The sequence below is a fragment of the Dipodomys spectabilis genome, unplaced genomic scaffold, assembly GCF_019054845.1.
Source record: "Dipodomys spectabilis isolate Male_0828 unplaced genomic scaffold, ASM1905484v1 ptg000335l, whole genome shotgun sequence".
In the NCBI taxonomy this organism is placed as follows: domain Eukaryota; kingdom Metazoa; phylum Chordata; class Mammalia; order Rodentia; family Heteromyidae; genus Dipodomys; species Dipodomys spectabilis.
In genome coordinates, this window is record NW_024871012.1 from 6,253,604 (window position 1) to 6,268,682 (window position 15,079).

At 44.3% G+C, this 15,079-nt stretch overlaps 1 protein-coding gene across 1 annotated transcript; it reads right to left on the bottom strand.

The window, feature by feature from the left end:
* Nucleotides 1-250: 250 nt before the first annotated feature.
* On the bottom strand, nucleotides 251-14,647 carry Prxl2c (peroxiredoxin like 2C). The gene is made up of 6 exons (XM_042665582.1): nucleotides 14,386-14,647; nucleotides 13,271-13,339; nucleotides 10,983-11,036; nucleotides 10,720-10,825; nucleotides 3,461-3,592; nucleotides 251-437 (listed from the first exon to the last, which is right to left on the bottom strand). The coding sequence occupies exons 1-6, from the start codon at nucleotides 14,566-14,568 to the stop codon at nucleotides 310-312; spliced, it is 672 nt and encodes a 223-aa protein (XP_042521516.1). The 5' UTR covers nucleotides 14,569-14,647; the 3' UTR covers nucleotides 251-309.
* Nucleotides 14,648-15,079: the final 432 nt, after the last annotated feature.

Sequence of the window (15,079 nt, forward strand, 5' to 3'; positions counted from 1 at the left end):
CACGATCCAAAGATTTCAGTCTCCTGAAGTAGCTGGGATTACAGGCATGAGCCACCAACGCCCAACTACATTCTATAATTTTGACATTGTCTTTTGTGCATTTATATTCACTTTGCATAAAACTATGGAAGCTATAAAATTGAAAATTTATTGACATCTGATATTGTCTGCATGCAGTTCACTTGGTACTGATCTTGAGATATTTTCCTAACCATTCAAAGGCTAGAGAACCAGCATGGTAGACACTGCATGAGGATGTTAAGGTCACATTTTAAGTGCCCATTTGTAAGCTGCAGATTTCCATATGAATTACACGTTGATGACTGAAGGTCTGCTTGTGAAGTTCACCTGCTGAACCCCTACAAGCTGTAAAACAGAGTTTATAGGTTTGTGATCCAACCTATTCTTATCACGATGTATAAAATGGATGTTGTTACCTAGAAGAGAATAAGATTAAAATGCTGAGGTTGCATATTAAGTATTATTCATTAGATTTATTGCTTATCGGAATGAAAGAAGCTTTTCAAATTTTAATTGGTCCAAAGGGACCAATATCATCTTCACTAGTGTCACAATAATTTTAAATTATGGCAATAAAGCATGACAAGAATAGAGTTAAATAAGTTATTTAATGCATTATGAGTTCTAATGGGAAAGATTCTTGAATTGTAACAGTGTGTTAGTCTTATTAAAAACAGTTGAATAAAATGTGCTGTCAAACGAGCAACATATGGAATGTAGATGTAAGCTCAAAAATTACATCTACCATTTAAATGGAAGAAATCACTTCCTTCAAAAAATACACTACCAGGGATAGAAGGCTTGTGTAGCACTCAGCTCCCTGGGTTTGATCCCTAGCACTACAAAACAAATGGAAGCAAAACAGGACAAATACTCCTAAAAACTTATTTACTTTGGTGCCAGTACTAGGGCTTGAATTCAGAGGCCTTGTGTTCTCATTTGGCTTTTTGCTTGTAGTTGGTACTCTTCTACCTCAGCCATGCTTTCAGTCCAACATTTTCTGTTGTTGTTGTTGGTCATGGGTCTTGAATTCTGGGCTTGGGCACTGTCCCTCAGCTCTTCAGCTCAAGGCCAGTGCTCTACCGCTTGAGCCATAAATCTACTGGTTTTCTAGTGGTTTAGTGGAGATAAGAGTCTCACGGACTTTTCTTCCCCGCGCTGGCTTTGAACCGTGATCCTCAGACCTCAGCCTCCTGAATAGCTAGGATTACAGGCGTGAGCCACCGGTGCCAGGCTCAGTCCAACATTTTGATGTCTACTTGGAAGCAGGGACTCTCAGATTTTTCTGTCCAGGCTGGCTTCAAACTAAGATTCTCCATGTCTCAATTTTATAAGTAGTTAGGATTATAGGTGTGTGCAGCTAGCACTTGGCTCCAAATACTGATTTATTAAGTTGTTTATAAACCTACCCCAAAACAGGTTAAAAAAATAAGGCATTAAGAAAGTCAGTTATTTACACTTAAAGGTTCACAATCCCTGTGTCTGCTCAAATAACTGACAATTACAGTTTATGTTCTGTTGTTTTTGATTCTTAGACTCAAAGCCAGATACTAACTATAGATTAAGTTGTATGTTTTCTTCATTGTATTCATTTGCCACCTATAGTAAATCACTAGATTGGATACCAGAAGTTGAGTTATGATCAAATAAGGCAAAATGAAATACTAGGTTAGCCAAGCTGCAGATTTGTGTACACATGTACTCTATTCTTTGGAGGGGTTACATTTTTTTCAATGTGTAGCACAAAGGATACAGATTTCTGTATACATGTACTCTGTTCTTTGGAGAAGTTACATTTTTTCAATGTGTAGCACAAATATATTCTCTTAAATATGTTTCCAATTTGGCAATCAAGTAGCCTACTCTAGGAACTAAGGTGGCTCAGGTGCTAAGTGGTTCAGAAACTTGGAGAGAAAGGACTCAAAACATAACCTCTTCTGTGGATAGACATTAGTCATTCAAAAATAAGCCTTTAGGGGCGGAGCATGTACTTCTGCAGTAGAGCACATGCATGGTATGCAGCAAGTTCTGAGTTCAAGTCCTAGGACTGCAAAAGGAAACAAAAACAAAATCCAGTTCTAACCCAGGGTATAGCGCAGAGCAAAAATGCTTGTGTGAGGCCTTGGATTCAATTGATACTACCAGACAAACCCCAAAATGCCTCAATAGCATTTGGGGCAAATCTGTTGGACTCATTCTCAAAGTTTAAATCATGCACTTAAGGCATCAACCCTATCCAAAAGGGCTTCTTTTAAAACTTGTGGACCCAGTATAAATTCATGAGAGGGAAGAAAAGGAAGATGATAGCTGCAAGCCAGGGCCTAGTGGCTCACGCCTCTAATCCTAGCTACTCAGGAGGCTGGGATCTGAGGATCCTGTTTCAAAGCTAGCCTAGGCAAGAAAGGCTGGTTAATCTTCAATTAACTAGCAAAAAGCTAGAAGTAGAGCTGTGGCTCAAGTGACAGAGTACTAGCCATTAAGTAAAAAAGCTAAAGGTCAATGTCTAGACCCCAGACTGTATGAATTTCCTAGTTTGTTAGGATGAAGAAAGGGCTTGATGATTCTCCCTTATTCAAAAGTGCCCACCTTCACTGAGCAATTGACGTATATATTTTTTGTGCTGAGTATAGAACCCATGGCTGCTGGCATGCTGAGCCTGTGCTCTCCTAAGAAGCAAGAGCCCTTAACCACTGAGCTTTGTAAAGGAGTGCAGTAAGTGTGATAGTCACATACCCATCACCAACTCACAGTTGGCTTTTCCTATCCCAAACTCCTGCACTCAGCCCAAGAATGATGAGCCCTCACTAGACATCAAAAAATGAACCTCTGGAGAAAAAAAGGGCCCTATGAAAACAGGCCCCTACTAGGTGTCAAGCTGCCCTTTTCTAACTTGTTATTTTTTGGTGCTGGTCTTGGGGCTTGAAGTCAGGGCCTGGGCACTGTCCCTGAGCTCCTTTTGTTCAAGGCTAGTGCACTGCCACTTGAGCCACAGCTCCACTTCCAGCTTTTTTGGTAGTCTCACAGACTTTCCTGCCTGGGGTGGATTCTACCTCAGCCTCCCGTGTAGCTAAAATTAGCAAGGTGCCCATTTTAATACAATATCTATGTTATGAAGAATGTGGGTGGTCTTTGGACTTGTAAAAGAAACCAGAAGTTTTAGATTTTTAAATTTTATTTTTATTTTGGTTTTGGTCTTGGGGCTTGAACTCAGTGCCTAGGTCCTGTCCCTGAGGTTTTTATGCTTATAGCTCATGCTCTACCACTTTGGGCCACAGTGCTATCTCTGGCTTTTTGATAGTTACAACTGGAAGGTAAGAGTCTCATAGACTTTACTGCCTGGGCTAGTTCTCAACTATGACCTTTAGATCTCAGCCTACTGAGTAGCTAGGATTACAGGCGTGAGCCACAGATACCCAGCTTGATTTTGATGCTCACTCACCTGGACCTAAAATGAGAGTTCCACCTTGCTGAGTAGGGTCTCCTTGGAAATCAAAAAGAGGGCTATTCACTGCTCGCCATAGGCTCCGAAGACTTCCCCAGAGCAGATTTGACTTTATGTGAGGGCTCTGTCCTAAAATATTGAAAACTGCTATTAGATATTATTTTATATTACACAAAATATTAAGATTATATTAATACTTCTAATCTTAATCTAATATTGGGATTATTGTGCTGTAATTCCAGTACTCAGGAGGTTGAGGCAGGAAGACCAGGAGTTCTAGGTCTGCCTGAGCTGCTTTCACAACTTAGTTGTCTCAAAAATACCAAAAAAATAAATTTAAAAAATGGTATTAAGCTAGAGCTCCCATAAGCAATTCTCCATGCTCCTTCTACATCCTAAGAGCCTTGGGTTGGCAAGAACAGAGGCACATGGTAGAAGAGGCCTGGGTCCTTGAACTACTACTTGGAGGTGTGGCACTTCAACAGATACACCATCTGGAAATGTATATGAACACATACCCATATCTACCATGTTATACTACCTGAGACTTTGGGGTTCTGCTATAACTTTGGCTACCTCCCCATGTTTCCCTCACCTACTTCTGTTTTCTACTCTGTTCTCAGTTTACTGGTCCTTCATTTCTACTCCTTTTGAACAGAGAATCAGTTTTTCACCTTTTTGTTGTTTTGTTTTTGTTGGCTGCGGGGCTTGAACTCAGGGCCTGGGTGTTGTCCCTGAGCTCTTTTGCTCAAGGCTAGTACTATACCACTTTGAGCTGCTGGTTTTCTGGTGGTTAATTGGAGATAAAGAGTCTCATGGGGACTTTTCTGCCTGGGCTGGCTTTGAAGTGGGATCCTCAGATCTCAGCCTCCTCAGTAGCTAGGATTACAGATGTGAGGAACAGGTGCCCAGCTCCACTTTTTTTTGTGTGTGCCTGTGCTAGGATTTGAACTCAGGGCCTGGGCACTCAACCATTTGAACTACAAACAGTTCCACTTCTGGCTTATTAGGTACTTAATTGGAGATGAGTCTCCTGACTTTCCTCACTGGGCTGGCTTTGAACAATGATCCTAAGATCTCAGCCTCCTGAGTTGCCAGGATTACAGGTGTGAGCCACTGGTGCCTTGCTCTCCATTACTTTTTTTTTTTGTCCTGGGGCTTGAACTCAGGCTCTGGACAGTATCCCTCAGCTTCTTTTGTTCAAGTGGTAGGCTAGTGCTCTACCACTTGAGCCACAGTTCCACTTCTGGCCTTTTCTGTGTATATAATATTGAAAAATCCAACCCAGGGTTTCATGCATGCTAGGCGAACACTCTACCACTAAGCCACATTCCCAGCCCCTCTCCACTACTCTTGTAACTTTTTTCCCCCATTCTTGCCTTGTCTGTGCCTTTTAATTCGATGACTATGTAGAAAAAACAAACTTAGACCCAAACTCAGTTTTTCCTATTGCACACTTGTAATATACAACACTTCTGACTTTAGATGTATAAGAGTTATTCTTCACATTGGCACAGTAACACCAGCTAGGTGTCCTCTAATTCAGTGCCATTATGACATCACCTACCTGATGATAACATCAGATTCCACAGATGAGGGTTTGGTCCTCAAGACTGCCCCCCACCCCAATTCAGATGACAGTCATAAACCCCAGAGTGTTTATCATAACTGTGTTTGTAGCTAAAATCCTGTGTTTGTGGTTAAACAACCCCCTCTTTGGGTTCCATTAATCTGCTTAAGTGACGTACAGAATTTCAAGAAACATTTATATCTACCAGTTTGTTATACAGAAAATTAAAAGAGCTACAGATGACTAGGCAGGTATAGGGGAGGGCAAAGAGCCTTCATGCTCTCTGGGCATGCTGCCCTCCGATCATTCCTCTCTGTTCTGCTCTCTGAAAGACCCTGCCCTTCTGGGTTTTTATAAATACTTCACTGTGTAAGCATGAACAATCATGTGGAAACGTGACTGGATAAAGAAGGCTGAAGCTGATACTTGGTAAGTGGAGAACAAACCCTGCAAGGCTCATCTGCTCAGATGCCTTTGGCCTGTGGGGCTGACCCTCCTGGGTACTGGCAGGCAGGACTCCTGAGATGTGGGTCTTATGATCTGCTATCAAATAAGCAGGTCAGAGAATTTTTTCATGGCCAGAAGGCCAGGGGAAAGATTATGTTTTTAGTTTCCATGTCCTGCCTTGGAGAAGTGAAGTTCAGTTTCTATAGTCTGCCCTTTGGAGGTAGTTATGAGATGGGAACTATAGGTAAAAAGCAAAATAAGCCAGGTGCCGGTGGCTCTCATCTATAATCCTACCTACTCAGGAGGCTGAGATCTGGAAGATGAAGTGTCAAAGCCTCTCTAGGCAGAAAAGTCCGGATATATTATCATCTCCAACTCACTGACAAAAAGCTGGACTACTGTTGTGTCTCAAGTGGTAAGAGTACCAGCGGGGTGAAAAAGCAGAGAAGAAGCATGAGGCCCGAGTACTGGCACAGAAAATAAAAAATCCAAAAAAACCACACACACACACACACACACACACACACACACACACACACACACACACACACACACACACACACACACACACACACACACACACACACACACACACAGTATCACAGTGGAGTACTGGCACAGAAAATAAAAAATCCAACCCCCCCCCCCACACACACAGTATCACAGTGACTATGCAGCCTTAACTTGTCTGGATTTCTAACTTGCCAGGGCTGGCTTTCAGCCATGGTCCTCAGATCTCAGCCTCCTGAGTAGCTAGGGTTACAGGTGTGAGCCACTAGCATCCAGCTTTGCATTCTTTTTTTTTTTTTTTTTTTGGGTCCGGTCGTGGGGCCTGAACTCTGGCCTTGGCGCTGTCCCTCAGCTCTTCAGCTCAAGGCTAGCGCTCTACCACTTGAGCCACAGTGCCACTTCCGGCTTTTTTTTTTCTTTTTGCTTATGTGGTGCTGAATCAAACCCAGGGCCTCATGCCTGCAAGACAAGCGCTCTACCACTGAGCCACCTTCCTAGCCCCCCAGCTTTGCATTCTTAGTATTTCCAAATATCCTTTGCTTCTCTTCTCTCCAACTCTTATAATTCTTTCATGTTTCTATAAGGATGAGTATCCAACTTTCCACAGGATAAATTCAAGCTAAGATAAAGACTGTGTTTTACTGTTTTATAGGATTCTATAGCTGCACTAACTGTTCAAGAATTCAGATTATCTCCTTATGTCTTTTTTTTTTGTGGGGGGGGCTCGGTCATAGGGTTTGAACTCAGGGTCTGGGGCTATCCCTCAGCTATATTTTTGCTCAAAGCTAATGCTGTACCACTTTAAGCCACAGCACCACTTTCAGGTTTCTGTTGGTTAATTGGAGGTAAAAGTCTCATGAACTTTCTTTCCCAGGCTGGCTTAGAACAGTGATTCTCAGACCTTAGCCTCCTGAGTAGCTAGGATTACAGGCCTGAGAACACCAGCAGCCCAGCTTAGGTTATATACTGGATCAGAAATTTCAGAAACCTAGGTAAAGAAACGTCATGGCTTAAGAGCTGAACATTCTCTGTTGTCAATTACTATCTAATTTTCTCCTTTTGCCAGTTTGAATTTAGTTCTTTTTTTTTTCTTTTTCTTTTGGGCTGGTCCTGGCTTGAACTCAGGGTCTGGGTGCTGTGCCTAAGCTTCTTTCACTCAGCTACAACTATACCACTTGAGCCACAGTGCCACTTCCAGCTTTTCTGAGTAGTTTATTGGAGATGAGTCTCATGGACTTTTCTGCCTGGCCTGGCTTCAAACTCAAACCGAGATCCTCAGATCTTTGCCTCCTGAGTATCTAGGATTACATGTGTGAGCTACAGGGGCACAGCCTGAATTAGTTCTTATGTGTGAAACTGTTTTTCATGTTTGCACAAACAAATCAGTCTCTCCCCTTTATAGGCTATATTTTCTTATTCTTTGCCTTTATAAAAATGGGTACAATTAATCTTAAATTATAATTAAAAATTATGAGACTATTCTGAGAATGATTCTAAATTTCATGCTTTGTTGGGAGAAAACTTTAAAAATGCTTGTGAGACGCCAGGTACAGGTGGCTCATACCTGTAATTCTAGCTACTCAGACTGAGATGTGAGGACCACAGTTTGAAGCCAGCCGGGGCAGGAAAGTTTTTGAGATTCTTATTTCCACTAAACTACCAAAAAAGCTGAAAGTGGAGGCGTGGCTCTCAGAGCAAAGGAAGTTCAGGCATAGTGCCCAGGCCCTGAGTTTAAGCCCCAGGACCAGCACACACACATACACAAAAATGCTTATGAGAATCTAATATTTGCTGTCTAAAATTATTTTAACATTATAAAACAAAAAATGCTACGTAGTCAAATGTAGTTATATATACTCTATGTAATACATGCCTTATATATAATATTGTATAATTACAGATTATATGTAGATACAGATATATATAATATACAAATTATATAATTGCATTAATAGCTGTATATTACATACAGTATATGTATTACATTATACATTATATATAGTATGGAAAGTATATTTAAAATAAAGATTCAAATATACCTTCATAATTACAAGCATGTTTTTGGTTTTCTTTGCATATCTTTATTTGGCAATGAATGAAGTGTTACTGAAGAAGAGAAATTCACAGTTTCTATCTAAAGTGCTAAATGATCAAAAGAACTTACACATGTGGGACTCTGTTACAGCACTTGAACACAGTATAACAAAAAGTAGGGTTCTAATATGTTCTGTTACAATTTCTTCTGCTAGTGGAGAAACAAAACTCTTGATTTTGCTAGCTCATCATCACTTTAATAAAGGCTGCTTTGTTTTAAACATCAGCAAAAGGAGACAATCAACTTCATAACTAGACCAGGTCCATCTCTACTTCAGGTACAAGATAAGGCTTTCAAGCTGACTGTACACAGCACTGGCTCTGCTTTCTTCCAAGGTCAGTCTGTCAGTACACTGCATATGTGAATGTCTCACCATATGACTGCTCCCATTAACTTCAGCATAAACCTAAACTCTCTGGCATGTCGTACAGATTCAGGGTCAATCAGCCCAAACCTATCTCTTGGCGCACACCAATTTCCCAACTGGCTTCTAGATTTCAATCAAGCAGGGACCTGTACTTTTCTAAAGAGTCACGTGGACAATGCCTTGTCCACGGCATTCTTCTACACCTTCACCAGCGAACTCCTTCCAAACTGACCCTACTGGAGTAAACTTCCCATCACTCCTGATCTGCCAGCCCCCTCCATCACTAGCCACAAGCCCTTATAGAAAAGCCTCTGAAAGATAGGGGCCATGTCTTTTATCAGTCTTTCCAAAATATCTAACATAGTGGGTGTCACAGACAAGACCTCAATACTATTTCTTTTTCTTTCTTTCTTTCTTTCTTTTTTTTTTTTTTTTGTCAGTTGTGGGGCTTGAACTCTGGGCCTGGGCGCTGTCCCTCAGCTCTTCAGCTCAAGGCAAGTGCTCTACCACTTGAGCCACAGCACCACTTCCAGTTTTCGGGTGGTTTATTGGAGATAAGAGTCTAATACACTTCTTGCCCAGGCTGGCTTTGAACCATCACCCTCAGATCTCAGCCTCCTGAGTAGCTAGATGACAGGCGTGAGCCACCAGCACCTGGCAAGACCTTAATAATATTTCTGATAATCATTCATCTGAGTTTGAACTCTCTTATTTGGCATTTCAGACACCAAGTGATTCCCAAACAAAACAGCCATAAACAACATACATAAACTAAAGCTCTATCGATCACAAGAAAGTGTAAGAAGGACAAGAAATGTGGACAATATTAAGATGAATGAAGCTCCTCAGCTACACAATACATAGTCAAGTACAGGGGGAAACTATTCCTTCCACCTGCTTGAAGAGCACCTAACTAAAAGCATTTCTGGGTTGGGTTTCAAATGATTAAGTAGGAGTTCTTCAGTTAAAGGACAAAGTATCAAAAGGCACAATGATGAGGTATGAAAATATGAATCATGTGTGTGTTTGTGTTTATATGTGCGTGTTTTCAAGCCCCAGGGGCTTGAACTCAAGAGTTGGGTTACGGTCCCTCAGTTTCTTTTGCTCAAGGGTAGCACTCTACCACTCGAGTCACAGTTCTATTTTATAAAGAGTTTCACAGACTCTCCTATCCATGCTGGCTTCAAACCGTGATCCTCAGTAGCTAGGCATGAGCCACCCACCTCGAGCTTAATATTATTATTATAATTTTTGTCTGTCATGGGGCTTGAACTCAGGCCCTAGGCGCTCTTTTGCTCAAGGCTAGCACTCTACCATTTTAAGCCACGGCGCCATGTCCAGTATTTTGGTGGTTAGTTGGTGGTAAGAGTTTCAGAGGGACTTTTCTGCCTGAGCTGGCTTGAAACTATGATCCTCAGATCTCAGCTTCCTGAGTAGCTAGGGTTACAGGTGTGAGCTGCTGATGCCTGGCATTACTTTTACTTTTACTCAAATAATTATAGGATTGGGAACACGGCTCGAGTAGAATAGCACCTGTTGTGCTGCATAAAGCCTCAAGTTCAAACTTTGGTATCACAAAAATACAATAGTTATAGAAAGCATGAAGGCTAGGGGTGTGGCTCACTGGTAGAATGTTTGCTGCCTAGCATATGTGAGGCCCTTAAAAAATGAAGGGTCAATTTTAAAAACCTTTTCATTATTTATACACACACAGATTACAAACTTTTACGTTTACAACATTTTGTTTTCATAAAATGGAATCACCCTAAAAAACAATGCTTTGCAACTTGCTTTTTTCCCATTCAATAGTATTCCATTTCTCATGTCATTTGCAGTGGCTTGGAAATATCCCAAGAAGGTGCTTGAGCTGAAGGCTTAGACCCTATGTACTGATGGAACCTCCAGGAAGAAGGGCTTTAGAGTGCATTTGAAGGAGACATTGGGACTTTGGCCCGTCTTTTCACCTCTTGACTCTCAAGAGGTGAAAAACCCTTCCCCTTCACATGCTCACTATACCTTGCCACAGACTCAAAAGCAATAAAGCCAACTAACCATGGGCTGAACCCTCGAGCCAAAATGAACCTTTTCTCCTCATTAAGTCTCAGATGTTCTGTCACAGAATAGGAAAGGGACTAACATATCATTATACCTAGTGGCATATCTGAATCAATTATTAGACCCTAATAACAGAGTCTGATTTATAAATCTTCTACTTATACGCTAACATGTAAGCAGAAAACAACACTAGCTTCTTTTATCTGTCTTACCTGAGGAGGCAATTTCTTCCCCTCTTTTCATTCCCAATCTCTTATATATTTCTCTCTCAGGATCAACATAGATTTCATGAGAATATCCAGTCAGTTTGCAGAAAGGCTGAAGAGAGTTGGAAATGTTATGAGTAAAGTAATACTAATCAAATAGTAGTTAGTGATAAACAATCTAGCTTTACCCACCCAATGGTTCAAATAATGCAATTTTTATATTTGAAACAGATTCAACCTATTTTCTCATCAATTTGCAAGATATTTACCTCAATATGATGGTAGGATGCCTGTCCAATCACTATAAGGGTGACATCTGCTTCCTTTAGGAGAAAAAGAGAATGTACATATTACTTCTCCTAATCCAGCTTTTTTTGTTTCATTCTAATGTCACATATAGGTTTCTAGAAGAATGAAAAAAACAGTGAAAGCATATTATTCAAAGCATACAGAGAAATGTTTGCTTACACAGAAATTTTTGCTAAAATGTTTACTTCACAGAAAGAATCCCAATACTTAAACATTGAGACCTAAACCTGTAAAACAATTAGAAGAAAACAGGGAAACAGCTCGATGATACTGGCTTTGGCAATGATTTCTTGGATATAATCCCTAAAACACAGGCAACAAAACCATAAACAGACAAGCAAGATTACATCAAATTAAAAAACTTGTGTACACAAAGGAAATGAGAGTGAAAAAGACATCGCATAGATTAGGGGAAAATAGTATGTAAAGAGATTAAAAATTTAAAAAACAATTACAACAATTTTGAATGAAAGTCTAAAAATGGACAAAGCCAGGTATAATAAGACAAATACTGCATAATCGTACTATATATGGAATCAAACTTTCATAAGTGAGAGAACAGTGGCTGGGGGTGGGGGGAGGGGAAAGGGGAAAGGGGATGGGGGAAAGGGGATAGGAGATGTTGCTTCAAGGATAAGAAAAGTTTTAGTTTGAAGAGTTTTAGAAATCTGCCAACAGCATGGTGACATAAGTAATACTGAATATTTTCAATTGCTAAAAAATAGATTTTAAGTGTTAAAGATATATGAAGTAGTAGCTTAACATTATAATTCTATAATGTTAAAATATATTAAAACAGGGCTGGGAAGATGGCTCAGTGGTAGAGCGCTTGCCTTGCATGCCTGAGGCCCTGGGTTCGATTCCTCAGCACCACATAAAGCAAAAAGAAAAAAGCTGGAAGTGGCGCTGTGGCTCAAGTGGTAGAGCGCTAGCCTTGAGCTGAAGAGCTGAGGGACAGCGCCCAGGCCCAGAATTCAGGCCCCATGACCGGACTCCAAAAAAAAAAATATATATATCAAAACATTATCCCATAAACAAAAAGACAAAACGGACATTCAGAAAAAAATTTTTTTTTCTTCAAGCCAGGTATAGTGGTACATACCTGTAATTTGAGCAGGAGGACCTCAAAACCAAGGCCAGTTTAGGCTACCTAATGAGATCCCCTCTCAAAATTTCTTTCTCCAAAAAGCTAGTCAATAATTTACTACACTTGCCCTAAAGACATACATAAGAAGAAAAACTACAAAAGTGGGGCTGGGTGACAGTGGCCCAGGCCTATAATACTATCTTCAGACAGCTCAGATCTGAGGACTCAACTTGAAGCCAGCCAGAACAGGAAAGTCTTGAGACTCTTATCTCTAACAAGCAAAAAATTCAGAAGTAGAGTTATGGCTCAAGTGATAGAACCCTAGTCTTAAGCAAAAATGCCCAGGGACAGTCCCCAGGCTCTGAGTTCAAGTACCAGTACACGCACACGTCCCACAAAAGTAGGGTTAATCAATTTTATTTTTTCACATCCCAATTGATGATGGAAACATTAAGTTTTACAAAGGCTGCCCAATGTCTTCACTTGAAACCTTTGCTGAGGTTGAACAAAGCTATCTTTGCTAGAAGAAAAACACTTAGGGACAGAATCTACTGCAAGATATCTTTAAGACCGATGACTATTTTCTAATAATGAAAAACTATTTGGAGTCATCTGCCCTAAAGACTCAGGTCTGTGATCTTATTTACTCTGGAGTCTCAGATGTGAAGACCATGCTTTGAAGTAAACCTAGCGGGGAAAGTCCATGAAACCCTAATAAAAAAACCACCGAAAAAGCCAGAAGTGGACGGATGACTCAAGTAGTAGAGTGCTGGCCTTGAGCAAAAAAGCTAAGGGACAGTGCCCAGGCCCTGATGTAAGCCTCAGTACCTGCACAAAACAAAAACAAAAAACTGGAGAGTAACATAAAATAAAAGGAAGTTTTGGGTGTGTGTTTGGTGGCATTGCACAAATTTGCAAACAGGCAGTTAACTAAGTAACATCAAAAGTATGAATTACTATAGTACTTTCACAACAGATGGCAACCATCATTAGGGCAGGAATGGGTTGCTGACCTGTGTCTCAGTTCTGGAGGGGGATCTGGGGTGTGTGTGCCCGCCCCAGTGCACCTCACCGCTCAGGGCCGACAAATGACCAGTGACCTTCATGAGGCTGCCTAGGAACAGATCACTGCCTCCCCCTCCTCCCCCTCAGAGAACTTACCTGTAAGAAGCTCCTGGGGATTTTGGCCAGGTCTTCCACATACTCTTTGCAGATGTAACACAGGAAATGCTGAAACCCAACAAGGGCAAAGGGCAAGTGAGCGAGATTCCACGCTCCCCAAGCTGAGCAACACCCAAAGGCCCCGAAAATGAGGTGCCAGGGAGCGACAGTGATGGAAGGGTGACATCAGTGCAGAAGTGAGGTGGGAGGGTGACGTCAGTGCAGAAGTGAGGTGGGAGGGTGACGTCAGTGGAGAGGTGAGGTGGGAGGGTGACGTCAGTGGAGAGGTGAGGTGGAGGGTGACATCAGTGCAGAAGTGAGGTGGGAGGGTGACGTCAGTGCAGAAGTGAGGTGGGAGGATGACGTCAGTGGAGAGGTGAGGTGGGAGGGTGACGTCAGTGGAGAGGAGAGGTGGAGGGTGACGTCAGTGGAGAGGTGAGGTGGGAGGGTGACGTCAGTGGAGAGGTGAGGTGGGAGGGTGACAGAAGTGGAGAGGTGAGGTGGAGGGTGACATCAGTGGAGAGGTGAGGTGGGAGGGTGACGTCAGTGGAGAGGTGAGGTGAAGGGTGACGTCAGTGGAGAGGTGAGGTGGGAGGGTGACGTCAGTGGAGAGGTGAGGTGGAGGGTGACGTCAGTGGGGAGGTGAGGTGGGAGGGTGACGTCAGTGTAGAGGTGAGGTGGGAGGGTGACGTCAGTGGGGAGGTGAGGTGGAGGGTGACGTCAGTGGAGAAGCAATGTCTGGTGGCGGCCCCTTTGTCTCAGCAGTGATAACGGATAGAAAGCAGGCCTCGGGCCTCCCAGCCTCCCAAGGAGGAAGGAGGCAAAGCCCTGGAGGGAAAGGCCACCGCTGGGCCACGCTCCCCCACCCCGGGTGCGGGGGACCCCCGTTATCCCGGCACTCCCGCTCCCCACGGCCCCCGGCAATCCCGCCCCTCCACGGCCCCCGGCAATCCCGCCCCTCCACGGCCCCCGGCAATCCGGGCACTCCCGCTCCCCACAGCCCCCGGCAATCCCGCCGCCCCGCACCCCTCGCCCACCTGCAGCCGGGATGCGGACGCCCCTCCTTCCCAGCCAGCGGGTGCGGGCCCACCCCGGGAGTCGGCGGCCACACTTACCCGCACAAAGACCACCACGGCCCGGCGCTCCCGGAACAGCGCGCCGAACGGTATGGGCTCCCCGGCGGCGTCCAGCACCGGCAGCCCGGCCACGGCGTCCGCCAGGGGCTGCCCGCACTCGGAGCCGGCTGGAGCTGGGGTCGCCGCACAGCCGCTGACCTGCCGCGTAATCGGAGCGGCCATCCCCGCCAGTCGCTGAGCGTCCAGGACCGCTTCCTCCCCACACGCACCGGGCGGACTGCGGGCGCCTCGGCCAGGCCGGGCGGCGGCGGCGGCGGCGGCGGCGGCGGCGGCGGCGGGGCCTCGAGGGGCGGGGCATCCGGGGGCGGGGCTGAGAGCCTGATTGGAGGGAAGTGGGGTTGGGCCTCGGGGGGCGGGGCATCCGGGGGCTGGGCTGGAAGCCTGGTTGGAGGGAACGGGGGCGGAGCCTAATGGGAAGGGCGGGCCTAGTGAAGGGGCGGGCGGAACGGTAGAGGAAGGAAACAGGCCAGAGGAGTGGGGCCTCGCGGGGCCGGGCGGGGCCGGGCGGGGAGGAGGGGGTGGAAACGGGGCGGGAGGAGCGTGGCCGGCAGGCAGAGCCTGCGCTGTGAACCTAGAGCGGACCTGAGCCTGGTGGGGGACGGGCTCGTGGGGCCGGGTCAGCTGTGGCCCGCGCTCGGGAGGGGGCCGCTCCCGACGCCCGTCCCCTCCGTCC

Bases quoted from the DNA above. Each gene is read 5' to 3' on its own strand.
- Prxl2c (XM_042665582.1), bottom strand. From the start codon at position 14,568: ATGGCCGCTCCGATTACGCGGCAGGTCAGCGGCTGTGCGGCGACCCCA. The intron at 13,340-14,385 runs GTAAGTGTGGCC...GTTGGGTTTCAG, and splicing joins CCGTGGTGGTCTTTGTGCGG to CATTTCCTGTGTTACATCTG. The intron at 10,826-10,982 runs GTAAATATCTTG...AACTCTCTTCAG, and splicing joins CATCCTACCATCATATTGAG to CCTTTCTGCAAACTGACTGG.